Raw genomic sequence first — 27,993 nt, forward strand, 5'->3', positions numbered from 1 at the left:
TTTGTGCGGGGGAAAAGCTTTAATAGAAAAATTAAAATAGGTGGTATATTTTCAAAAATTCTACAGGATGTTGTTCAACAAGATGATCAGGCAAACATTTTATTTTCAAGTTTAAATTTCTTTACGTGCATTTTGATAAGGGCGATTATAGTTTCATTCCCAAACATCTCGGCAAGTTGCAAAGGTGTCAACCCTCCCATGGGACTTTCTACATCAGCGGTGGCATTCAGCAGCAAATAGCAAATTCCCAGGTGCCCTAAATAGATTTTAAAAGAGAGAAATAATGAGGTAAATGTGTTTTGGCATAGAATATATTTTCTACAACCACACAAAGCTGCCTCACACAGAGCAATATCAACAGTTTATCTATCTAGCATGCTCTGCAATAGTTTGACTTCACCCCCGAAGGTGCATGCCTCCCTTGTCTCCGGAGAGACAGGGTTGCCAACAAATTCCAACAATTTAGGACAGGGATGGGGAACTAGTGACCCTTCAGGTATTGGTAACTTCCACTATCCCTGTTTGCTGGTTGAGTCTGATGGGAGTTGGGAGTCTCACAACATTTTGAGGCTCTCCACTATTACTTGGTCTTCTCCATCACCTGCTACCTGGTGTTCATTTTTAAACTGGAGAGACTAAGGAACGGACTTGGAACATTCTGCTTCAAATGTGTACGCTCTGCAACTAAGCCCTCTCCAGCTATAAAATCAACTTTTATAAGTTTGTGAAAATAAACAATTAACACTGGGCTTTCAACTTGATGATCTGTGGTATTGCTCAGATCTCAGGAACTTAATCCAGGTCTTCAAAGACTTTTGATTTTATCTATCTGTTTTAGCAAAGTTTCATAATCACCTCCTAACTAGCTTAGCAATAGATATGTGGATTAGAATTTAGCAAGTGAAATATTTCAAATTTACCTTTCAGACTTAAAACATGACAATAGAAAGCATCTTAATTATGATGTCTATGTTAACACAACCTTTAGGAATATTAATGCACGTTTTAGAATACTTGTGATTTTTTTTTTGTCTTTAAATTTTGTTGTGGTTTGAAACTGTTGGGACTTTAAGATCAGGGCAGGGACAAGACTAGATTTTCTGGATTTAAAACAAAGAAACAAACAACCTGACAGGTATGTATGGTATTGTATGTGGCATGCATAACAATTTTCCATGTCAAACAGGGCAGACAACAAGTTTTTTGAGATCTACTTAACACTGTTAATGTAGTCTGCTTCTCCCTCCCCTACACCTGAATGATAAAGGAACCCAGCACTGGGAGCAGATAGAAACTTTTCTAAGAGAGCTCCTCTAAGATGGCAGTGCTGGAGTAGAGTTCCCAGTGTCCCTATTCTGTAGCATATTTAGCACTGTGGTTTATGAAACTGACCTCTCCACACACACCCTGATGCCAGGCATGCAGTCACTGTGTATTAATGTGTATTACATCACTTATAACACAATCCGATGCTTACGGAAAAGAAACGCCCACTGAGTCAAGTGGGACTCACTCCCAGGTAAACAGGTATATAGGATTTCAGTCTCACCCCCAGAGGTGCACTCCATTGTCTCTCGAGACAGACAGATGCTAACAAGAACTTAACTTTTAAAATGTGGTAAGCTGGCAAGGCTGCATTTGGGGATCTTCCTGTCAATTCTATTCAGTGGGGCCCTAGACATTTGCCCAGATCCCTGCCAGGATGGCACCACTGCCCAAAGCTGTTATTTGCCCCATTAAGACCTATGGATAATAGCATGCATATGCTTTCCTTTAGGGAGCAAATGGGTGGGAATGATTTTCTCATCAGGAAAATGTCACAGGGCAGGAACTTTTTGCAAACTGAGGGCCACATTCCCTTCTAGGCAACCTTCCAAGGGCCACATGCCAGTGGTGGGTGGTGCCAGATCCAAAAGTAGGCAGAGCAACACATGTAACATTTACCTTTGTGAAGTTGGCTAGTTTCTACCAACACCCCCTCTCTTAACCTCCATCCAGACATGCAAGATGCATTGTCAGAGTTTAGGAGCACATTCCAGCTAGGCCATGGGTAGGCAAACTAAGGCCCGGGGGCTGGATCCAGCCCAATCGCCTTCTAAATCTGGCCTGTGGATGGTCCAGGAATCAGCACGTTTTTACTTGAGTAGAATGTGTCCTTTTATTTGAAATGCATCTCTGGGTTATTTGTGGGGCCTGCCTGGTGTTTTTACATGAGTAGAATGTGTGCTTTTATTTAAAATGCATCTCTGGGTTATTTGTGGGGCAGAAGATTGCTGGAAAAGTTTGCTGACCCCTGAGCTAGGCAATCTCAGGGCATGAAGCAGGGCCAGTGAGGGGGTGTGGCCTGGGATGAGGGGGTGGTGGAGTTGGGTACTATGACACCCTGTGCAAAGCCAAACCCACCCCCAACCCCGCCTTCCCAAAGGCAGGTAAGGGGGCGTGAGGGCTCTGGTGGGGTCCTAGAGCCCTCCCAACTCCTTCCCAAAGCTGGGGAAGCGCTAACTAGGCTTTCCACCCAGACAGAGAGACTTGGTCCCCAATCCTGAGATTTCCCTACCCCATGCATAGGGAGAAAGGGTTGTAAAAACCTCCTCCAACTCCCAATTTCCCCCTGACACTGGACTGCTTCTATATGACCACAATCTCCACTGTTTCCTGTAATTTGGCCGTAAGAAAGAGGGGCAAAACACCTGTATTACCTCCTTGCACTTGTAAAATGACAGAACTACCTTAAAATCAAAACTTATTTTAAAAAAAGGTTTGAAGCATTACCGTAAGCAATAGCAAGATGTAACGCAGTAGCCCCATCGCACTGTGGATTTGGGACGTTCACGTTAATTCCAGGGTAATGCAAGAGCGAAGACACAAGATGCATTTTTCCAGTGTTTACTGAGGCATGAAGTGCTGTGTTTCCATTTTCTGCTACTTGGTTTATGTTGGGCACAGGAAGAGCCTGGAAAATTAGCAGGAAATACTGCTCACCCACCGAAGCAGAGCTAAGGGCCAGCTAGAATAAAATCTGAAGGCCGGCATTTTGTGCACTTTCCTACATAATCTACTATATATTTGGGGGAAAATGTTGCAAGTTATGCATTTGAACGCCTTCTCTTAAGATATCGTAAGTGTATTTTGCACAATGGTTCACGAGATCAAGGAGCAGGTTTTCACCTATGTTTGGATACAGGTGGACACCATTTAGAATGAAGATGGCGAACTGAACCTTTCAAAATTGCACTGATTTTTTGGTTTCTTAGAATTCCTGAGCAACACTGCTAGTATATTGTACAGTGGTACCTTGGTACTCAAACAACTTGGAACCCAAACACTGCAAACCCAGAAGTGTTCCAGTTTGCAAACTTTTTTCAGAAGCTGAGTATGCTCTGTTTTGAGTGTTATGCTTCCGATTTGAGTGCCACACTTACGTTTTGAGTGTTACGCTGAGGTCTGTCTGTTTTTGCTATTTAATTTGCATTTTTGTTTTTGCAGCTCTTTTTGTTTTGTTTTTGTGACTGTATGGGACCCAGTTCGGCTACTGATGGATCGATTGTGTGACTGCAGTACATTGTTTATTGCTTTCATTTTTTGGATCAATGATCTCGTTAGATAGTAAAATTCATGTTAAATTGCTGTTTTAGGGGTTGTTTTTAAAAGTCTAGAATGAAATAATCCATTTTGCATTACTTTCTATGGGAAAGTGTGGCTTAGGTTTTGGAATGCTTTGGTTTTGGAATAGACTTCCAGAACAGATTAAGTTTGAGAACCAAGGTACCATTGTATACTAATAGCAAACTCATTCTGTGAATGTAGAGCCTTATGTAGCCAAAATTGCACATATCCACACCAAAGGAAGTATCAGCAGGCTTTTGAGAACCCTGATTTCCAGACATATAAATATTTTTTTGAGGGGGGAACCCTAAAAACAGGTCAATAAGGACTGAGCATGCTCAATGGACCTAGAATGCTGGACTGGACAAAACCCAAGGAAGGAATAAAAGAGCTCTCCCAGTAAAGAAAATGGTTGGTTGTAACCCTAAACAGAAACACTCCATGCTGCAAAATTTTGTTGCTGGACCCATTTTGTCAATGCATTAAATTTTTTCATTTCTAGGTCACTTTCATCTCTAATTCTCATTTGCCTTGAAATTTTAAAACTAAAGTAATTTCCATCTCTAAACCACCTCAAAAACTCTTGGAGAAATAAGTTTTGCTATTCGGTTAGGTCTTAATGTAAAAATACCCCCCCCCCAAAAAAAACCTCCCACCTCACCTTGGTTAGAACCAATGTTGAAATAAATTTAGCTACGTAAGTACAGCAGCATCAGAAATCTCATTGACGGTTTTGGAGTTTTACAAAACGCTTGGGGATTTGAGGCGTATAAAGACATGCATTTTAAAAGACTTACAGTGACATAAATCAAGCCCTTGTGGATCAGTCCAAAGGTCCAACTGGTACTGCGTCTCATTTCCTACAGTGCAGAGTCAGTACCTTCTGGGAAGACCACGCTAAAGGCATGAAGGCAATTGCACACATTTCTTGCTGCCCCTCAGGAACTGTTATTTAGCACTATACTGCCTCTGAACCTGGAGGTTTCACTTCACTATCGCAGTGCATCAACAGAGTGTGGAGTGGGGTACAGCTCTGGCAGATCTGAAGCTTCCCACTCATGAAGTGTCAGGTTCAATTCCTGCAATCTCTAGCTAAAGAGCCCGAGATAGGAAAGATCCCTGTTGAAATCATGGAAAGACAGCAATACGCAAGGGAAGCAATACTACTCCAGACCGTCATGACTCAGGGTACGGCAGTTTAAAATAGAACTGTGCATCAGCACGGGAGTTGCAGGATTCCTGCTAATCCAGGCACTAGGAAGCAATGCCTGCTTAGGAGGCAACAGCAACCTTTTTACCCTTTACCCAAGTGACCTCACCACAAAAGGAAGTTCATTCCCTTCCCTGTGGAGCACATAGCTTTCTGGACTATCAGGAGCTTAGAAAGAGAAGCCCTCTCTGCCTTTGCAACGACAGGACAGTTTTATCAAATGAAATGGAAAAGCAAATGCCATATAACAGTGGTTCCCAATTGGTGGCCTGAGGACCCCTGGGAGTAACCCACCCAGGGGGTCTGTGGCACAATTCACATAACAAAAACTACCATAGAGATATCCATTATTTCAAAAGAAGGGTTTCCATGGCTTGGCTTTTGAAAAACAGGGGGTACACAGTACTTGGCTAATGGGCAACCACTGCCATATAACAAAGATCTGGCCCAGAAGGCCAAAAAGGTTTCCCATCTCTATCTCCCACCACCACTGGCAACCTCATGGGCCAACTATGACAGGCGGTGGGCCCGCTTGTCAATCACCAGACACCTTAATTACATCAGATGATTGACAGGTGGGTGATGATGCCCACCTGTCAAGGCTGGCCTGTAGAGGTAGGGGGAGGAGGGTTGACTTCTCCATGCACCAGCTGAGAGATCAATCCTGCTTAACGCTGGTTTTGGGTGCATGAGAGAAGTCCCAGCCTTGTTTTAATTTCCACTTTGATTCAGTTCTCATTTTGTATGTGAAAAAAATGTCTTTTCTCCAAGTAGCAACAGAGATCCAGTAATGGAGGGGGGAGGGGTGTTTGCTCCTTTGCTGCTTTCTAGGATAGAACCTCCAAATTCAGAGGCAATATACCACTGAGTAGCAAGAGAGGGCTATTGCCTTCATTCCCTGTGCGATTTGGCTTCCTGGAGGTATCTTGCTGATCACTGTGGGAAGTAAGATGTTGGACTAAGAAGTTAGGTCTTCAGTCTGATCCAGCAGAATTCTTCTAATGTTCTTTAACTGCTCAGCTTTGCACAGCTTTTGTAAGCCACTTATTCAAGCAGTATCTAAATTTTGAGATGAACGTAGTTGCAGAAAAGAATTGGTGTTGAAATGGAGTGAGCTGGAGGAGGGACCCAAATGCGAGATGCAGGACCCAGAGGCAGAGTGGCTTGGATTTTTCATTCTCCCTGTCACTCCATCACCCTGCTCTCGCCCCCACCCCAGGTCAGCATTCCATGCCAACTGAGCATGCTCAACTTGTATAACCTCCTCAGTAATTGTTGTCATCATCACCAACGCCACCATTTATGAAGATAATGATGGCTCTTGATCAAGACGATGATGACCTCTTGGGTGTTAAGAAGGAACAGTACCTCTGCAGAGCCTCTCAATACTTATGGCATCCATTGTAAGTCTGGTGTCTTATAAACTCTTTTATAATAATTCCGATTGCAACACTGGCCTTTTTCTGTTCTGTGCTCATCTTGCCTAGAAATAAGTCCCACTGAACTCCGTGGAACTTACTTCTGAGTGGATAAGCCGAGGAATTCACTGTAAATGACTTCTGAGCTTATTGAGGAGCTCATCTCCCTGTAATTCACGCTTCCAAGGAAAACAATTTCCGAGAGATGCTACTGAGTTTGGGAGGCAGACGTTTCCCTGAACTAATAAAGTTGACACCAGCCTGCTTCTGCAAAAAGACAATTGCAACACCATGTGGAATTTGAACAATCACCACTCCATAAGTCTGCACATTACCCTTGGGGGATAATGGATCAACAGCTGTGCAGTTTTCAGAAGCAGTCATTTAACTCAGCCTCACACCGCTGAAGGTTGCTTCACACATTGTAGTTTCAGATGTGTACCAAAGACATTTTAGGTTGGATATGGGGATTCTTTGGTCCTCCAGATGTTGCTGAAGAACAACTTTCATCAGCCCCAGCAAACATGGCCAGTGGCCTGGGATGCTAGGAGATGTCACTCAGCAACATCTGGAGGGCCAAATGTTCCCCTCGCCTGCTTTAAGCACCGTATTTTTCGCTCTATAAGACGCACCAGACCACAAGATGCACCTAGTTTTTGGAGGAGGAAAACAAGAAAAAAATATTCTGAATCTCAGAAGCCAGAACAGCAAGAGAGATCGCTACGCAGTGAAAGCAGCAACCCCTCTTGCTTTTCTGGGATAGCTGCGCAGCCTGCATTCGCTCCATAAGATGCACACACATTTCCCCTTACCTTTTAGGAGGGAAAAAGTGAGTCTTATAGAGCAAAAAATACGGTAGATGGCAAAACATCTAAAGTGTAAATGTGACATGTTTGCAAATTCACGTTATCACAAAAAATGAATCCGAATTTTTTAAAATCTAAAGGAATGGAGAGTGCAGATCAGAATCAAAGTTACACCTAAATAGCAATTTACAGTGCAATCCTAGACAAGCTTACTCAGAAGTAAATGTAATTCTCTCCCACATGGCTTACTCCCATGTAAATGTGCATAGGTTTGCAGGCGTAACATCCTCCACACCTCCTGCTTTATAATAAGAGTTTCAAAAACCTAAAAAATAAATGTAAATGTGAATCTTCTGAGTGACTGACCATTTCAAGGAAATAATCCAAGATCTTTGACTGATCATATATAGTGGCTAAAAATATTAGATTTCTGTTCTTTTCATCAGCAACACTGAGATCAAGCTTCTGGCTTCTAACAAGGTAATCCAAGACATCTGCATATCCCAACTGAACTGTCTGTAAAGCTCTGAGGAGGGGAAAAAGCAAATATGTTAACAGTTAACACTGCTTGGAAAAGAAGACAGAAAAGCAAAACTATTTCGATCATTTACATTCCATGCAAACTGATTGGCCACTGTTATGTCCGATCAACAGCCAGACACCAAATAACTATGCATTTAATTTGGTACTTTTCCTCCTAAGCCACCCTCCCTCTGGAGAGTTTCAACAGCAGTTTGCAATAGGAGATGGGAGTTCAATGTCCCAAGTAGAAGTGGTGGCAGTGAACCAACAGGGTAAAAATATATATATATGAGCCCTTTGGGTAAACACAAAGTTGCTTTCTGCATCTTGCCCAAAGGTTTTTACATATATCTGAAGACATGATCAAAGAAGATCAGAATATAACCTCTTGAGGGGGAGTGTTCCAAAGCTCTGGGTTCATAACTAAAAAGGCCCTGCTCCTGGCAGAAACCAATTTCATTCATAAAGCCCTAGGGAGAGTTGGGATTCAGACCCAGTCATCTCACCTACATCACCTAGATCAGGGATGGGGAACCTGTGGTTGCTCATACGTCATTGAGTTCCAGCTCCCATCACTTCAGCCAGCATGGCCAATGGTAAGGGATGATGGGAGCCAAATCCAAGGGCATCTTGTGGGTCACAGGCTAGCCACCCCCTAACCTGTGAAGCAAGTCCCACTGACTTCAGTGGACCTTGCTTCCATGTAAATATGCTTACGATTCACACTAAGGGATGTATTGCCATGTAAGTTTATACCAGTGTTGGCTTGCTCAATGAGTAAATCAACCTTACCTAAAATTATTTTTTTGAAGTACTTAACTGATTTGAGAAAGTCAGCGTATGTTCTTTAATAATAGCAAACGATAAGGAATGTATTGTGTCTTCATATTATTATTATTATTATTATTATTATTATTATTCCAAAAGGTATTAGGAAATAATTTAGTTACACTGTATTGTCTCTTTCAATTTGATGGTGTATGTACAATGGCTAGGTTCTATGTCCACTGTCAGAGCAATTTTGTCTCTGAATTCCAGTTGCTAGGAATCACAGGAGTGGGGAGTGCTGTTGTGCTCAGGTCCAGCTTTCAAGTTTCCAACAAGCATCTGGTTGGCCACTGGGATGCTGGACTAGTTGGGCCATTGGCCTGATCCAGCAGGATCTTCTCACGCTCTTCATCAATATATAGAATGAATTCAATTCAAAAGCCAGTCTTAGGACAGCAGGATTCATACTGCTGCTGGAGAATAGCTGGAACCAAGGCAAAAAAGCAGGAAGACCCAACGTCCTCCTTCATTTGAATGAAACTATAAGCAAGTATACTGTTTCCAAATCAATGACTAGCTATTTATGGACTTGAAAAATCAATTTGTCTAGTTCAGGGGAAGGGAACCTGTGTCCCTTGAGATGCTGTTAGATTACAACTCCCATATATATAATTTTTTGGTTACACAGCAATCTCAGCATGTGTGTCTGCATGTTCTCACACAACACCCACAGTATTATCATTCTCTCATATAGTTTTCCGTCTACAGGAGAAACTACTCCTGCATACTTGTGTCCAGGGCAGCTGTCTGCCAGTTCCACCTGGTACACCAGTTGAGACCCTACCTACCTGCGCACTGTCTCACCAGAGTGGTACATGCGAAGGTTATCTCTAGCTTGGACCACTGCAATGCGCTTTTACGTGGGGCTACCTTTGAAGGTGACTCAGAAACTACAACTAATCCAGAATGTGCCAGCTAGACTGGGAGTGGCCACTGGGACCATAGAACACCGGTCGTGAAAGACCTACATTGGCTCCCAGTACGTTTCCGAGCACAATTCAAAGTATTGGTGCTCACCTTTAAAGCCCTAAATGGCCTCGGCCCTGTATACCTGAAAGAGCATCTCCACCCCCATCATTCAGCCCGGACACTGAGGTCCAGCACCAAGGACCTTCTGGCAATTCCCGCACTGCGAGAAGTGAGTTTACAGGGAACAAAGCAGAGGGCATTTTCGGTAGTGGCACCCGCCCTGTGGAATGCCCTCCCATCAGATGTCAAGGAGATGAATAATTATATATATTTTAGGAGGCATCTGAAAGCAATCCTGTATAGTGAAGCTTTTTAAGGTTTAATGTTTTAATATGTTTTTATATATGCTGGAAGCCGCCCAGAGTGGCTGGGGCAACCCAGTCAGATGGGCAGGGTACAAATTAATAATGATAATAATAACGATACGTGGAACATCCCTATGCATATATGGAACATTCTCATCACAAAAGAGTAGAAGAAGCTTCTGCATGAGTAGAAGTCCCTTTCCCCAAGGTCAGGAAGGCTAGAGCTTGAAGGAGAGCAAATGCTTCAGCAATGAAACAACTAAGACCAAGGCCCCATCCTGCCCCTTTCTCTCAGGGTCTGGTCAAAGCCTGACTTGCAGCTAGTCAAACACTTCACCAGCAGCAGTGAAGCTGCATGGCTGGTTTGCTGCCACCTCTGCTCCAAGGGAAGATGGTGTGTGTGTTTAAGAATCAACCAGGATCCCAGACAAATGGTGTGGGGACCTCCAAAGCTGTGGCAGGGATGTTCCAATTGGAGTGTGAGATCTGCTAGAAGGTCCTGCCCCTGAGGAGACCTGAGGTTCAAGGTCTGGGCAGGGCTGAACGCTGACAGAACTCCTGTCTACCTGGCTCTGCATTCTTCTTCAGCAATACATCTGCTCCTTCTTCACACAGGGACAGGATGCAAACGCATTTGAGGATTGAGCAACATCTAGGAATGCCTGTGTATGTCTGCAAACCGTGCTGGACAGAAATCGCTAGGGCCGCTCTAATTATGGTCATTTCTGAGCATCGTAGAATGAAGGCTATGCATGTTATATCAAGTGACCTGAAGGGGCACACAAGTACGCTAGCTTGGTAATAGCCTAGAATTAAATAAAATCAGTAGGTGGATGGAAGTACTTCGGAAAACACTGAGATCGCAGTGAATTGTTCCAGGCTAAATAGCCTGATCTCTGTCAGATCAAAAGAAGCTGAAAACTTCTCTGACAAGGACAGGCCATCTTCAGAGCTTTTCTCTAACTCATGGGTGAGCCTAAATCAAAGAAGCCTGGGACGGCATAATTTCTAGTGACTGATATTAAAATAAGGCCCACAAGGATGCTCTCCCGGTTTTAAATGGTATAATTTTAAATATAGTACGGCAATCTTATACGCATAGGTGTATTTATACACATTGGCACTTTCTAAGCAAATTGCAATGGTTGGTGGCTGATGCAAATATCTGCCTATGAACCATGGCTGAGAATAAATCAACAAACCCGTGGATTCTTTTAACTTGCAGATGAGAATCCATACATCAAAGGAAACCAAAGCTGCTGCTGACAGCAATTCCACTCCAATGCAACCTCACCGTCAGCATGTCACAAGGTGGGAGTGATTCAATACATCTGTTGCAGCAATGCTGAGAAATCTGGGGCACTATAGAGACAAACTGATTTATTGCAGCATGAGGTGCCACAGGCAACAACCTGCTTCATAGAAATGGGGGGGGGGGTCCACGCCTTCCTGGTTCTCAGTTGGGCCCTGATCAGAGGAGGTGTTTCCATTTGCTTCTCTCTCTCCCTCAGTAGTCTTACACACAGCTAGACTCTTCACCAGCAGCTGTAAAGCAGTAAAGTCTGGCATAAAAACATATGCTTCCTAGGGACAGTCAGCTGAAAACTACTTTGATTTTTAGAGCCTAACTTCCTGTGATGCTATTGGGCAGGCAAGAACTCAACCGTATCAAACTCCTAAAACGAACACCATCAGCTGTATTGCTGGATAAATGCTTAATGGTTATTGCATTTGTATTTGTTTAAAAATCAATTAAAAATTGTTTTAAAAACACACACACGCAACAATTCCAAACTCCAGCTCTACCTGCATCCTTTCTGCTGCACAGATTTATATGGTGGATTTATTACCTGCCTTATTCAACAAGACATTCCAGGAGAATATTATTGTGCAGCTGACCAAGTCCCAAAGTCAGGAATAATGGGTGCCAGAGGCATTGTGCTACATTAGGGGTAGCCAATGTGATGCCCAATGGATGTCTTGGGACTCCAACTCCCATCAGTCCCAATCAGCATAATCCCCCATCAAATACAGATTAAAATGTGGGGTTTCCGGAAGTTTATTTGTGCATTTCTTAACTTTGGTTCAATTGACGGGCCATTCTTTTCTCTTTTGAAGTGCACAGTTAACTGTGCATAATTGTAACTGGGGGCGAGTACGTTTGGCTAACAGGATATAAGATTTTCATATAAATGTGCAAGGGAGCACAATACATATGGAAGCATGAGATGTATGGGGACACTGGCCTCTGCCAACGCATAATGTGTGAATGTGTGAGGAGAGGCTTGCAACACAACATAAAACAGCTGACCAGATATGTTCCAGTACCACATACATGAGCTCCCTCTAGTGCATTTTGCTAGAACTGGCCTCCTGCACAAAGGAAAAGCAACTAATGTAGTGTTGTCCGTAGCACTTTCAATACCATGACCTTGCACCTACTTTAAATATTTATTCTGTATTAATGCAAAAGCACATGCTCTATATCACTCTATGGACCTCTGAAATCTTCAATGAGCAAGGCAACCTCAAACTAAAAGCAAATCATACCAAGACTAGTTTTGTTATCCCCCCCGGGAAATTTTGCTGCATTTCAAGCAAATTCATAATCGCTTTGTAAGGGAGGGCGGGCATTATCAATCTACCACAACTGGCTCACTGGGTTAGGTGTAGCATCTATGCCAGCTCTCCAGCAAGTGGGTAGCTGTTGCTTACTGACAGGAAGAGGGGAAGGGAGTGGGGAGGTCTGTGCCATACAAACACAACACACTGGCAGTACCAATAAGTGTGTTTGCACTGCACTGACCTCTCAGTCGCTTCTGCAATCTACACAGACATATTTCCCCCTTGGTCCACCACATTCAATATTTTATAACTATCATTAGATTTCATTTATCACCCTTTGCTATACAGTCCCAGGGCAGGTTACAACTTAAAATTCAGTATGAAAAACAGTTATTCTGGGGTGGAGGGGAGAAGATCAAAAAAATATTTAAAACAGTTTCAAAAACCAGAATACCAAGAGCCAGCAGAGCTTGAGGATTATGCTTGTATTTGGTAGGCCTTTATGATGTACCTTAATAATCATCCCATCTCAATGTAGTCTCCCCGCAAAGTATGAATTCATCTGGAAGCAGCTTTAATTAGTGTTCTCCCCTATTTGTTTTCCTCATCCATGAGTTAACTCATGTGTCTATTCCCCTCCCCACTCAATTATTTCCTTACAATAAATAATAATTATAATAATAATTTATTATTTATACCCAGCCGATCTGGCAGGGTTTCCCCAGCCACTCTGGGCGGCTTCTAGCAAAATATTAAAATACAATTTCTATTAAAATACATCTTACAATTAGATGTCAATGCTCTTTTTTTGGCCTTTTATTTATTTCAGTATATTAAAATCTATACTTATGCTATTTTTTTCTTCTCTTATATACCTGCCACATCCACGATGTGCCTTGTTAGTTTTTTAGTCTGTTCATTCCTTTCCAAAGATGCATAGCCACTGAACTAAAAATATACAGTTTATTTATTTTTTTAAAAGGAAATACTATGATTGACTGGTAAGATTCTAGTTCAATCCTTGGCATATCCAGTGAAAAGGATCAGGTACCAGGCGGTTCTGAGGACTGGAGAGCTGCCAATCAGAGTAGACAATACTTGGCTGGCAACTCCCTATGAAACACACACAGAGTGGTATTTGATTTTTTTGCTCCAGACTTCTGACTACCATCACTGCAGCCACCACCTATTGCAAACTGATTGTGAAACTCTCCTTGCCAAGAGGTAAAGGACAGACAACTATTTGCAGAAGGCCCCACAGAGCTTGTTCCATCGTTTATCTACTTATTTATTTCATACAGTTTATACACTGCTTGATTGTAAAAAGCCTCAAAGCGGTTCTTTGGAGCCTGGACAGTGTCAGTATATCTGCCCTTTCAACTTTATGTGACAGCAGAAAGACAGATTGAAAAGGATAGCTGACAGCAGTGTCGTTTCCTGCCGAGACAGACAGAAGAATGACAAGACTGGGAAAAGACAGGAAAAGCAAATTGGTTCTGGGTTTTCGACCACAACTTTTTATTTCTCTTTTTCCACGCAGCTCAGTAAAAACCACCCAGCAGCATTTCGTGTTCAGATTTTAAAACCATCACAATGCATATATATGGTTTTCAGCTTTGATATATTATGCTAATTGCTATGACAACAGTGAGAGAAAAGTTTAAAATTCAGCAGATTCGCAGGTGATATATAGATACTTAAAAATGCTGCAACATTTTTAATAACATTGAATTTGACCTCTATCTCCCTCCTGTGGTGCAAGGATGCAATCCCACCATCAGCTTCTGGAAATTAGTGTATTTGTACAGATACCAATGCACTCCTGGGTTGCAACTCTCTTTTAAACATAGTTTGAATGTGGTACATGAGCCCCCATTCATTAAGCTATTTTTAATAAAATGCGAAAATCTAGAAAGTTGCTGCATCTCTTCAACAGTGGTCCAAATCAAAATCTAGAACTATTACTAGAGAAACCTGTGAGCAGAAGTTATAAACATTTTTTTGATAGGAAATCCAGTGGTGCACAGGCACAGCATGTGCAGAGGAATCCCATAATGCTCACTGGAGCTCTGTTTCCCCTGTTGCCCCATCCTAGTGCAAAGGCATGGGGAAAACACTTCACACAAAGCATAGCAATTAAATTTCAGTTGTATCTGAAGAAGTGTGCATGAACACAAAAGCTCATACCAACAACAAACTTAGTTGGTCTCTAAGGTGCTGCTGGAAGGAATTTTTATTTTGTAGCAATTAAAGGACTTGCTGCCACAAGGCATTTTGGAAATGGGCCTCAGGGTAGGTTTAGAGGTTTTGAAAAGGGAATTGGACAAAACTAAAGAAAAGAGACTAGGCCATAGAAACTTCCATGCTCCCAGGCAGTGTTTCACTAAATGCCAGTGGCTGGGGCGTACCGGTAACCGTGGGAGGGTGCTGCCATTGTCATGCCTGGGAAGCACCAGGCTGGCCACAGAAAGACTCAGGATGCAGGAATGGGTGAACCTTTGATGCAACCCTTGAGGTTCTTATGTTGTTATGCATGCAGATAATGTCAGGAGGCAGTAGAGAAAATGAGTGGTCTAAGTGCACCTCTTGGGCTCCCATTTAACTGATGTGCACTGATGGGGTTTGGACAGATATACTGGAGGTGCAAATCTATTTTGTTTTTCATACTGCTTAGATCTGCAGTTCTGTTGAGGGATTAGGGGGGACAGAGGCCTGGCAGAACTCTCCCACATTTGGGTATGATACCCATGTCTGACTGATTTGAAACCCTGACGTTTTGGCATCCCACCCAGTGCCCTACTGTGCATAGAGGGAGAAACCCAGAAATGCAATTGGCTAAGCTGTGCTGAATAAGAAAGAACATCAATCCATTTCAATAGAGTCCTTGCACAAATTCTATTGGTATTAATTAATGGTGCAGATAGGATGCTGATTTCAGAAGTTGCACCCTTGAGGAGGAAGAAAAAGGAACACACACGGTTTTGCTCTACAGAACATACAATGCTATGTTAGTTTCTTCTATGAAGCAAGTGAGTATTGGTGAGTCACGTACAGGAAATATTTCAGTCATGCAAGGCTTCACTGTGAATTAGATATGTAGCCTCTATAAGCATTACCAACTTATATACTACATTCTAAAAAGCCTTCCTACATACTTGTGTGGTTATTAAAAAAAAGGACTAATAAGCAAGACTATTGACAAACATCAACAAATCATTATTGTGCTGTGATTTTTGGCGTTGCATACAAAATTTAGTACAGGCACATATTCAGTTCAAGCTTATATATATATATATATAAAGCACAACCTAACTTTAAGACAATGGCCACAATCCACCAGCCACCAACTCGGCTGGGCAAGTGGAAAATTATACATCATGGTGGGTGGTGCCCAATGACTTCACAAAGCAGTGCAGCTTTTGCATCAGTTCTAGTTTAAACACAATATTAAGTCAGGAAATATGCTATCAAAAAGTTTCACTTTCTAAATGCAAGTAATCTTACCTTTCTTTAATCACTTCGCTGGATTGCTTTCTAGTAGCAGAAACAGAACTCTTGATAGGTTGTTCAGAAGAGAGCTGGGTTTTGACCAATGCCTTATAGAACTGAATTTTAAAAAGCACGACATTTAGCAAATAATCTTATAATTTAATTCAGGAAATATAAACTCGTCTAGAGAATATATGTCACATGAATAAGGCATGTGAGTCTGCAAAGTGGGCATTAGTCCTCCCCGTCCCCCAGACTTCTAATGATATTTTGCTATTTCACAGTAAACCTTCAAGGACATTTAGAAAGCAATTCAGGGACCATTCACGTTGCTACAACCCGTTTTCAAAAGGGCAAAACTCACTCAGGTGCAAGTATGCAGTTGTTGTTTTAACTCGTAGCTTAAAAAGGGCATTTACAGAGAATAATTCCAAAATCTGCCTCGGCTTTCTAGGAGATCAAACTGTCTTCAGTTTTAAAGTCTCTTTTTCCACAAAAGTGGACCAAGAAGCCACATGCAGTAAAAGTGGTGAACACCCTAATTAGATATTAAATATGCCCTTCCTTGATTTATACCCAACCCTTACTCCTCACCCCCTCATCAAGAATTTATATAAGCCTTCATTGTCAGCTAAATACATTTAAATACAGCAAATACAGTTAAATAATTCTAGTAGTGCAAGAAACTTCTTTAAAAATAGATTCCTCCCCACCCCACCCTAGTATAAAGTGCAGACTCTACAAGTATGTTGTTACAATACAATCCACAGCCTAATTAAGGAGATGTATTCAAATCTTTGCCAATGTAGGCTTCACTTCTAAATGTATGTACTTGAAAAGTAAGCCTCTTCAGACTGCATGGGACATCTGAATAACAAATGTGGTTAGGACTAAGCTGATAGTCCCTCTGAAATAAAAGGTAAAGTCATATTCCCATGTCTGTGCTTAGCTGAGGGTAAGCCTGAGTACACACAAGGGGATAAATAGCCGATCAGGCTGAACATTCTCTTAGCTTAACAGAGCTGTGGATCATACTGTTAGTAACTAAACCCACTTTCCTTTTAGTTCTGCTGGAATGTTTCAACTACCATCCAGGTTTTTAAAAGTCAAAATTCAAGGCAGGTACACAATTTTCATTAAAAGTACAAGTGCACTAAATTCACTCGAAACATTTAAAGAGAGATTCTAGAAAGCTAACATACAACACGCAGATACACACATTTTAGGCAGAACCCTATGGCCAGCAGGCTCTTGGAAACTTTCATTTCATTTCAAAAAGAACTTTGCCACGATGCATTGCTATTCAAGTAACCCAAACCCAAAGTTTTATTGGGCTCGCAGAACTTGTTGCATCGTCCCCCAGATATGAGTCTGTATCATTAATGCCGTAATGATTATTGCAGCTTGGACTGATGAGATGTTTTACAGCAAAATACTGAGAGCCACCTGTGGCTTTTAAACACACAGAGCTTTAAGATGCAACTTTGTCTATCTATTCCCAAAGGTTTCTGATATTTTGCAAAATGCAACTTGGTAGGGTGAATGCATGCAGCCTTTTTTAAGCAGAAGTGTCATTCAGAGAGGGCAAGGGTGCTTCAATTACTACCTCAGTTTTCAAATATTTTGGACCACTTGTGATAATTTTTCAGAAGCACCTATGTCTCTGATTATTATGAGGTATGCGGGGAAAGGTGCTCTTGAAAGTCACTGCTTTTGGGGGGCACCTCTTGAACTGTATAACAATAAGAGGGCTCTGAAATCTCTTTCCCCCAAAGCTCTACCAAATCCCTGTAATTCTGCCTCTGTTACCAAATGACACCTAAATGCGCCATTTATGCCTCTAGATGAGAGTATCAACAGGACTGCTGTCAAGCAATTGCTATGGGTAGAAGTAAAACCAACCAACATTTTACAGGACTATGGGATCAACATGCTATAGAAAGCCTACAGGGACACAGTGGTACCTTGGTTTAAGAACAGCTTAGTTTATGAACAATTTGGATTAAGAACGCTGCAAACTCAGAAGTAGATGTTTTCGTTTGTGAACTTTGCCTTGGAAGCAGAACATGTTGCGTGTTTTCCATTTGTAAATTGAGTCCTCCACTGCAATGGGAAAGCACGCCTTGGTTTAAGAACGCTTTGGTTTAAGAACAGATTTCCGGAACAGATTAAGTTCCTAAACCAAGGTACCACTGTATTTCACAGTAACTAAATGACAGTTAAAATATCCATCAGCATCTAAATGAGAAAACTGGTTGGATTCCAGTTCCCATCAGCCTCAGGCAGAATGACCAATGATCAGGGATGATGGGAGTTGTAGTCCTGTAACACTCAGAGCACCAACTGTCCCCCAGCTATGATCTAAACAAGAAGCATAGTTAACTAAGATTTCCAGTTAAGATTTATGCTTTCTGCCTTCATAAATGCCTTAAAACGTAAGTGCTCCACTGGCTTATTCTGACACCTCAACATGACAAATGCACAGAAAACCAATGCACACCTGAGTTATGTTAATGTTCCAGTGCAAGATGCAAGACTGCAGAAAGAAGCCAGCCAAACGCAAAGAAAGTAAAGCTGCCAAAACTTCTGTTAAAGATAAGTAATCTCCAGACAATGAGTCAATATACATTACTTTCATCACTTAAACATGGCTTGATGATGTTACCCATTGTACATGGATGCTAGCCATGGTTAACACAAACTAGGATTTGGTCCTAATCCAGGAACTGAAACCAGATTCTAGCTATGACTTCAAATCCAAAGTGTCAGGAGCAAATCCTCATTATTGTTGAATGTTGGCAAAACAATGAAGTATGGCAAAAGGGTTGGGGAGAAAGGAATTTAATAAACCTATGGTGCATTTTCAAAACTTTAAGCATGGTTCAGGGATGGGAAACATTATGTCTGCTCTGGCTCAAGGGGATTTTAAAAGGTTTAAAACAAAAGATGATTGCTGAAAGCAGAGCATAACCATACCACTAAACACCGGTGAATACTCCTGTACTTTGTGGGTGGATGTTCTCTATCTTTCAAGGGTTTGATTAGTTCTCGTCACACACTGGCCACATGAAGGGCTAACAAACGAATACAGGGGAACATGGTGCCCTGACACCATGCCTGGCTGCTCCTCCAACATCCTACACATTGGGAAAATGCCAAAAGTGAGAGCCAGCTATTCCACTAGTACAAGAAGTGTTAGCTGCACAATGAAACTTCCCTACCCTCTCCTCTGCTCTCCGGATGCACCCTGCAGATCTGTTCTGATGGGTTGGGGGAGCTGATAGCGCCAGCAAAACAGTTTATTTGGATACCACCACTGACTCCTCCACCCAATCAGATGCTTCAATCATATAGGGGCCCACAAAGAGCCTAACACCTAAAGGGGGCAGCTATATTCTGCTCACTGGTTAAGAGTCTTTTTATTGCAACACATTTAGTTCTCATTTGGATATGGATTTCTTTTTTAAAAAAATCAAGTTGTCATCCAATCTTTTAAACTCACATATAGTCAGACAAAGCAGTAGTTTTGGCATTTGTTTGGAATAACTACATTATGGGTAAGGGAAAAAAGAAGCCTTATTGGTGGTGCTTATATATACACAATATATTTGGCATATGGATAAAAATTCTGCAATGAACTGTTAGGGACAGAACTATAAATTGAATGCTGTTAAAAGACATAAGGGCTATACATCTGTAATATATATTGCCTCACAGATCTAGCTGAAAATTACTAAGTCACCTATCCAACATGTTTTCTTAATAGCTTAAAATGTCATTTTTAAAATGGAAGACTTTCCTCACAGTCCACAATTTCATATTAAGGCTTTTATTACAAGCATTCTGATTTGGGGTTGAGTGCATGTGTGTGCACGCAAAAATCAGTAAAAAGCTGCAAGGAGACAGAAGTCTTCGTGACTTTGGTAGCAAAGCACACACACAAAAGGATCCTGCAGTACCTTAAAGACTGCCAGATTTAATATGGAAAAATTTTTCATGGACCAGAGTCCACTTCATCAAATGCACAAAAAGAGGGAGAATACGGATATGAAATTGCTGATCCCCAAGAAATTATTCCACAATGTATGTCAGTCTTTAGGGTGCCCCATGACACTTGGTTATTGTTCTTCCTGTAAGAAACTAAGCACAGCTATTCCTCTTAGGAATAATAATTTCCTCTTAGGAAAAATAAAACAAATAAGAAGAGTGTGACACAAGATTCCTATAGCATTCCAACTCTTGTTTATTTTATTAAATAGGATGAAGGCTTGCATCCATGGCAATTTTTTACCCAATATTGAACACCAGTCTTCCTCCTGCACCTTGTTTTGAACTACCATCTTCCATGCCCATTCCCCATGATGGCTATGGTCAATGGGAGTTGTAGCCCAAACCATCTAAAAGGTACCAGGTTGGGGAAGGCTGGTGTACAATCACCTTTAAAAACAGTTTAACAGCATGCTTAGTCACCTAAAGACCTTTGCCTAGGAACAAGTTAAACCACTGTCATAAGTAGCAATGGAACCAGCCCTAAGGATCCCTGGCAGCCTCACCTATTCTTTTTCCCTCAATGCCAATAGCAGCCAAGGCAAGATGCTTATCTGCATTGCCAAAGTTCAATTTTTTAAGTGGCTGCTGGCAGGCACCATGGCCAACACTCCACCCCAGACGAATACAGCTGAGATTAATAATGAGACATTTGTGCTGACTTCTAGACACATTCATTGCCTGTGGATAAATTTCACAGCTCTAGAGTAACCAGCTCTTTTAAAAGAAGCACATGAGTGTGTTCAGTATCAGAGATATGCTTAGAATAAAAAGACCTTACTAACGTTGCTGGAGTAGGGAGACTTCTCGTAGGATTTGTTCAATTGAAATGCCAAACAGGGAAAACATGGGCTTTGCAGCTTCCCCCGCCACTGTCTTTTCAGAGAATTATCAAACAACGGATTCCAAGAGCAGATGCAATGGTGATTTTTGTTGGGGTGGAATGCCAAACCAGCTTGACCAAACTGCTGTTTGCAAAACAGTTCAAGACACAGTTGCAGATCCTGGCTCAGTGGCCACTCGCAAATAATGCATCTGTCAGATGGTGGCAATTTTGGCATTACAGTTGAACTATCTCATAGTGTGAACAAGGGCAAGTGGATTTAGAAAGGCTCAACAGAGACATTTAACAGATTATGTTTTAAAAAGTAATGTACACTCACAATACTTGCATTCAACTATCATGCGCAAGGCAGAAAGTTGGGGTTGTTCGTGACGAGTGTAGATGCAATGAAAAATATAGGTTTGTCACCATAATACATTTGAAACAGCCCAAAGGGGTACAAAGTTCAGACATGGCAGGTTGTATCCAACTAAGTTATATTCCAAGTAGATACAGTGAAATTAATAAACCTAAATTATGCATGTCTATTAATTTCAATAGGTCTAATTGCAATAGGACTAGTATTGGATACAACCCTGTCCTTGTAATATTTATATACTAATTCAGAAGAAACAACAGGATGGGGTCCTTAATGCCTGTTATCAGCCAGTTCTACACATTTTACTCAACAGGCCTGAAAATACTGAAATCTTCTCCATCAACATACACCATAATAAAAGGTATGACAGCTCACTAACTCTCTAAAGCTTTTTTTTATGTTGGTTGCCTAAAAGTTATTACTACAACACTTGTTATTATCTCTCTTGGCCACTGACAGATCTTAAAAGTACTTTACAAGGAACACTGCAACAAACTGGCACTAGCATTTCAAAACTATTGCATTTTTACCTTCACTATTGCATGCCAGAGATTTGCAAGTGCAAATGCTCGTATAGCTAGCAACCACTGAGCTATCTGAGGGTTCTTGGTTGTGTACTGTATAGCTGAAAGCATTTCCTTATATTCAGATGTGTCCGCTGAAGACATAAGGTTTAAATAGTCAAGAAAAACATATGGATTCTGGTCGTTCACAAGTCCGATGGGATATTCACTCAGCGCAGCTGCAAGAATGGAATTCAAATCCGATGGCTGGAACTCCTTGGAGTCTGACCCCTCAAAAGCAAGGCGTACTTCATCCTCAATAACTCCCATTTCCAGTTCTAACAGTTGTTCTTTGTGGTTGTACTGGAGTTCAGACAGCCAGAAATGTGCAAAGCGTACAAAGTTATCTCCACAACAACTCCACGTGCCCATGTCACTAATGAAGTTGCGTGCCTTCTCCAGCCAGCCTGTCACTGCAGTGCTATCAAAGTGTTTAAAGAGCTTTTCAAATATATCTTTTTCAGGAGAAAAAAGTGGACCTAGCGATTCCTTGGAAGACGCAGCTCCATTCGCCGCATCATTCAATCGCGGTGGCCTTTTCTTGCCAATATGAGGCAATGGGACAGCTTTAAACAGAGTGCAGTTCCTGATCTTAAGAGAGAAGAACTCCTTTTGCAAATGATTATTATCCACGTGAGAGTTGTTCACTAACGACTGGATATTTGGAAGACGAAGAATTTCATTCTGCTCATTCAGGGCATTTTTACGCAGGTGTTGGTGTCCTACATCATCTTCCTGTTCCATATTAATATAAGAGATATGCATCACCCGTCTGTCCTCCAAACTCTGCATTGTACTGAACTGTAGTAAATAATGGAATGCCTTTTAGTTGTAGCATAAGTCACAATTTAGTGAATCTCAATATGTACCTGAAACAACACAAAAAACAGAAGTAGTTACTTGTTGTCACTAGGGCTATAAAGCACAACAAAAATTTCTTCTAATGTACTAATCTGCAGATTAAAATGAACTGAAAGATTAATTGATTAAATCATTGCACATTACCAAAACCTCATTGCAGGTGTTTTTCTAAGATACTGAAGAAATGGCCCATTTACTGTTATGTACACAAGTGGTCTTTGGCTTGTATGAAGTCTATTTCCCTCTCCAGTGTTCAAAATTAGCCAGGTGCCAAGCACATTTTGCACCCTGGTTACTGGCCACTTGCAACCAGTGAAGATGCCTGGGCTCCAGGATGGCGCCTGACATCTCCACCATCTGGAGGTGCATGCCTGGAGATCCTTGGATCTTGACTGTTTTCACACACTAAGACCACACCCTGTATAATTCTATCAGTCACATTTTACCTGCGTCATCAGAATGAATTTCAGGAACCAAGATGCTTTTTTTCTGCGCAGCCTGAGCAGAAGCAGTGAACAACGTTATAGTTAATTGTTGTAGCTTGTGTTCACTTACTCCACCCCACTGCCCTGTTCACAGTTGTGAAGAATATTCTTACATTATGAATGGTCTGTGTCATCATTAAGAAAAAAGGTAGAAATAGGCCAATATATGTGTGGCCTGTCCCTGGATCAAATGACTTTTTCCCTTTATTTTGGAAGGGAAAAGCAGTCCATTATTATTATTATTATTATTATTATTATTATTATTATTATTATTATTACTACTACTACTACTACTACCATAAATCAGTTTGTTACAGTGTTCGAAACTCTCATTGTTCTAGGTGCATTTTGCGAAAGGGAATTTCATTAGCATGAGCAGTTTTTGAGCTCTGGGTGCAGCACTGCGCCTGAGATTTCAGATTAAAACTGCAGAGTGGAAGGGAAGGAGGACCTTTTTCTGCCTTCCCACTTCCAGCTACTCTCTGGAGACTGGAGAAGAGACCCTCTTGAGAATATTAGGGGGGAAAGGACTAGACCATGTGAAAAATGAACATAATATTTTAGCTGCAGTTCATTCATTTTCAGCTTTGTATTCTTGTTATTTAAAAAATTTGCCTAGACATTCCGTTGTTGCGCCCATAACCTCAGATTAAGGTGTCATTTAGCTCCTAGCTTCCATATCTCAGTTTCTAACACTGGTTTGCTAATCTATTGAGAAAACAGCTTTAAAGTTGAAACTCTAACCATCATCTCATATCCAAGTATTTGTTTTAGGCAAACAGAAATCCCATTCTAGAGTAAGAGTATCTATCAATACCATATCTTCTGAACCCACTTACTTTTTACCACAGAAAGTTCTGTCTTTACTTTTTGCTCCTTATCCTCATAAACCACCCTGTGGGTATTATACAAGCGACCCCCCCACTTATGCAGGGGTTATGTTCTAGTATCCTGCGCACGTAAGTGAAAATCACATAAGCGGAGAGAACCCTCTAAAAACCCTTTAAATGCCCTCTCTACCACTCTCTCTCCAATCCAGATCAAAAATACTGTACCAAAAAACAACTTCAACTGGAATTGAAGCTCTGGGGCTGGCAGGAGGCTGGAGGATGAGCAGAAAAGCAGCTGCTGGTGATGCGCTACCCCACACACCAGCTGTTAGGCAGAGAGGCTGTGCAGTCTAAGCAAGGCCCGGTTGTGCCTTCAGTCTCTTCTCTGCCCTCACTGAAGTCCTCTTCAGGCTCCAAGGACTCTCCAGCTCTCTCCCTCCATTTCCGGGTATGAATTATATGATTTAATTATTTCCCAGCACCACACATACTCGGTTGTGCGCAAGTCAACCGCAAGTTGGGTGTGTGTGTGTGCCTGTACTCATTTTGGAGATCATAAAGAAAGGCAGTTCAAAACCAAACATTCCTCTATTCTAGTACACATTACCTTCTGTTTCGCTTTACGACTAGAATACTGTAATTTAGTTTTGCTCTTTTGTGAGCTGATGCAACGCAACTGTCATAACAATTGCTAACTTCAACCAATAAGATTCCAGGAGGTAAATTATGATGTCACAATCCAGAATCATTCCAGAGCACAATTTCTTTAAAAATATTAAGCAAAATGTTGGAGAAGTCTCATTTTTAAAAAATCTGATTTCTGCTGAGACAACAGTGGCTTGATTTCTCTACTGAACAAGGAATAATTTCCTCTAAGCAGAAGAGAGACCAGGAGACTGTAGGAATTTCCATCTTAACATGGCAACAACAGGGCATGTATCAAAATGCAGAGCATCACATTTTCTGAACAACAATCATTGATCTACATACAGTTTTAAAATCAGCAGATGAAGAGGTCATGCTATAGCAAAACTATTTAACACATCAAGACCACCTTGATATAAACAGACCCTTATGTAAGTTTGGTCACACAGAACGCTTGTTCTTATTGCAACTTGACAAGCCAATTTGCAGGTAGATATATCAATCTTGCTACCAGTGATGTTGGTTTTCTGGGAAAAAATGCAAACTGCAAATTAGTTTTGTGGTCTGCATTGGAACATTATCAATCTGCATCAGAACAAAATTCTGATGCCCTAGAGAGTGTTTTTAAGCATATTTCTTTTATTAAGCATGTTTTTTATTTCTATATAATACAAATTTAAATTTTTGCAATTTCCAAGATTGCCTAATAATAAATTTGCTATAGGCACCCACTCATTGTTACTAATCAAGTTATGAAACAGAGAATTTTCTACAAAAAAATAGAAGCCATGGAAAATTCTCCATCCTCCCACCCAGTTTGTTCCTATCACAGCACTCCAGGCAAATCTGTGAAACCACACCCATGGCAAGGGACTAAGAACAGTAAGGGTGAAAATAGATTTGAACAGATACAGAATACAATGCACTACCTCCCACATTACACCAAGGACAGACTGCGATCAGTGAAGCCACCAATTACCCCAAAAATGTATGACATGATTTATTGAATTACATTTATATCCTACCTTTCTTCCATAGAACTCAAGGGAGCATACACAGGGTTCCCTTGTGGTCTCCCATACAGGCAATGACTAGACAATGACTATCTTGGAGTCAGTAAGGTTGCTGTCTCATGCAACTTCAGACCATAATCTTAGATAGTTGTCAAAAGTGAGGATGCCTGCCAAATCTCTGCTGGAAGAGTATTCCATAGCATGGGGTCAGTCATTCTAAATGTGCAGCTTTTGGCTGAAGCCAGCTGGGTCTCTGTATCATGCGGGACAACCCTCAATACTTCTCCAGATGATATTAGTGATCAGGCTAAAATATAATGTTCCAAGTGGTCCTTAAGATTACTTGGACCCAAGTTGCTCAGGGTTTTGTATAGTAACACAAGAGCTCTTTTTATGTAACTAACTGCTGGGAAGGTAATATGCTTTGTGCCCTCCTTGATAATGTCCCAGATTCTCTTTGAGACCTCTGAGGGAAAAACAGGTGTATAATTTGTGAGGGGAGGGGGCAATACACATTTCTACTAAGAAACCCAAACTCTTACATTTGATTTTTTTTTTTAAGTTACAGATCCATCTACAGTACTAGAAAAAGAGATCAAGAGAATGGTCAGAATCTGAGTAATCTTTGACTTTCTTAGCCCAATGGCCATGGTGCCCCATTTGCAACAAATACAAACAAGAACAAAAAAACAGAAAGAGCAAAACATGCAGACACACTGCCCAAAGTTTGGCAAATTAAGTAAAATTTAGCAGTGAGCACACCACTTTCCACAGGTTCCAATATCAAAGCTTACCACATAACTGAGGAAATATCAGCTTCAAAATATACCTTTTTCTATCATCCAGAAAGCAACATTATTATATACTGCTTCTGATTATGCCAATAAAATATGCCAGTGTTTCATAACTGGGCAGATATTTGAACCTTGGCCTCCAAGGTCCTAGCCTCACACTCTAACCACTACACCACTGGCTTCACAAGAATAAAATGAAGGACTGAGGCGGGAAGTGTGAATACAGTGGTACCTTGGGATGCGAACGGGATCCATTCCGCAGCCCCGTTCGCATACTGAATAGAACGTAAGACGCGACTGTGCGTCTGCACATGTGCGGGTCACGTTTTGCCGCTTCCGCGCATTACATCATTTTGAGCGTCTGCGCATGCGTGAGCGGCAAAACACGGAAGTAACACGCTCCATTACTTCCGGGTTGCCACAGAGCGCAACCTGAAAGCGCTCATCCTGAAGCACATCCAACCCGAGGTATGACTGTACTGGAGAAAAGCCAGATTACAAAATGCAGTAATTTTTAAAACTATTTCGTAAATTTCAACCATTTTCATTTCCTGTTGTGACTGTGAGCCATTTTGAACAGGTGTTTGCCCAGGAAACATCTTAACAGATGGGTTCATTCGTGTTTACTCGGTATGCAAGCACGGACTCCCACAATCTGAAGCCCTACGGCTCAAGTGGGGAGCTGAGGACAGTCCAAGGAGCGCCTCCTTCCTTCTCAACTCCACTCCTCACCCCAGTAGCTCAACCCTAGACTACCTCACAAGGTTGCTGTGAGGATGAAGTAGGAAGAGCAGGGGTGACAAATAGGGAACAGCCATTCACCTTGGGGGAAAGGTGGGATATGGGCCAGATTTAGGTTTAGTGAGGCCCTAAGCTACTGGAGGTAATGGGGCCCTTTATATGTCCAGCTGTCCTTTGTCAACAACAAATTGTCGCTGTTTTTTGTGTTGAATATATGCTATATGGTATCTAAAGCCATTGGCACATAACAAATAGGAGCCTACACAACACAAAACACTGTTGCTGTATGTAGGTTTTATTTTATTTGTTTTTTATTTTGGAAATGCACATCCAGTTTTTTCCTTTAATTTTTTTGGGGGGCCCCCAAGAGTGGGGCCCTAAGCTATAGCTTTTTTAGCTTATACGTAAATCCAGCACTGATATACAGGGTGAGTCTTTTAAAAGAGGCCCTGTGGAACATGTGTACTCTGTATCCAGGGGCCTCTTTCAAAGAACTCACCTTGTATAACCCCTAAAAGAGGAAGATACATAAAAACACATGGTTTGTTTTTAATTTTAAGAATAATAATGATAATTTTTTATTTATACCCCGCCCTTCCCGGTTCAGAAAACCAGGCTCAGGGCGGCTAACAACAAATTTAAAACACTTAGTTGTAGAAGCAGCATAAAATACAGTATAAAAAATTCAAAGTTCAGAAATGTGCTTTTGCTTTATAGGGAAGCACCCTCACCCAACCAACCGGCCGGAAGAGGCCGGCACCCTCACCCATGAGGGAAGTGTGGGGTGGGGAGAGCACCTTTCCCTCCCCCCTCAAACGCCCCCTCCCCAACCCCCCTCCCCGTCCCTCACAAGGCGAGGGTCACCTGTAGCCTGACGTTGAGCATCATGGAGGCCACGATGTAGAGATAGGGGAAGTTGATGCGGAGCTTCCAAGCCAAGTCGAAGAAGATGAGGAGGGTCCGAGTCAGCCCTTTGCAGAAGACCCCGTACGACCTGGCGGCCGCCGACTGAGAGAACCTGGCAACCAGGGCGGACAGCAGCGTCGTCGCCGCCACCGCCATATACACTCACCTGCAGAGCCAGGCCTCATAGG

General features: G+C 41.7%; 1 protein-coding gene across 3 annotated transcripts; it reads right to left on the reverse strand.

The window, feature by feature from the left end:
• Positions 1-27,870, reverse strand: LOC128401298 (uncharacterized). Of its 3 annotated transcripts, none has more exons than XM_053364138.1 (6): positions 27,764-27,870; positions 21,498-22,399; positions 15,734-15,834; positions 7,407-7,566; positions 2,773-3,007; positions 1-256 (listed from the first exon to the last, which is right to left on the reverse strand). In XM_053364138.1, exons 2-6 carry the CDS (start codon positions 22,320-22,322, stop codon positions 87-89), a joined length of 1,491 nt encoding a protein of 496 aa, XP_053220113.1. In that variant the 5' UTR covers positions 22,323-22,399; positions 27,764-27,870; the 3' UTR covers positions 1-86. The 3 variants fall into 3 exon arrangements, with proteins under 3 accessions (XP_053220113.1, XP_053220112.1, XP_053220114.1); XM_053364137.1 differs by lacking the exon at positions 27,764-27,870 and adding an exon at positions 24,314-24,414; XM_053364139.1 differs by lacking the exon at positions 27,764-27,870 and adding an exon at positions 24,314-24,413 and having other exon boundaries at positions 2,773-2,953.
• Between the last annotated feature and the right edge of the window lie 123 nt (positions 27,871-27,993).

This window comes from Podarcis raffonei, chromosome 14 (assembly GCF_027172205.1).
Source record: "Podarcis raffonei isolate rPodRaf1 chromosome 14, rPodRaf1.pri, whole genome shotgun sequence".
Lineage (NCBI taxonomy): Eukaryota > Metazoa > Chordata > Lepidosauria > Squamata > Lacertidae > Podarcis > Podarcis raffonei.

Coding starts and splice junctions, on each gene's coding strand:
- LOC128401298 (XM_053364138.1), bottom strand. CDS start 22,322: ATGCAGAGTTTGGAGGACAGACGGGTGATGCATATCTCTTATATTAAT. Junction 7,567..15,733: donor AGCGAAGTGATTAAAGAAAG/GTAAGATTACTT, acceptor TCCCCTCCTCAG/AGCTTTACAGACAGTTCAGT. Junction 3,008..7,406: donor TGGATTATTTCCTTGAAATG/GTCAGTCACTCA, acceptor ATTTTATTCTAG/CTGGCCCTTAGCTCTGCTTC.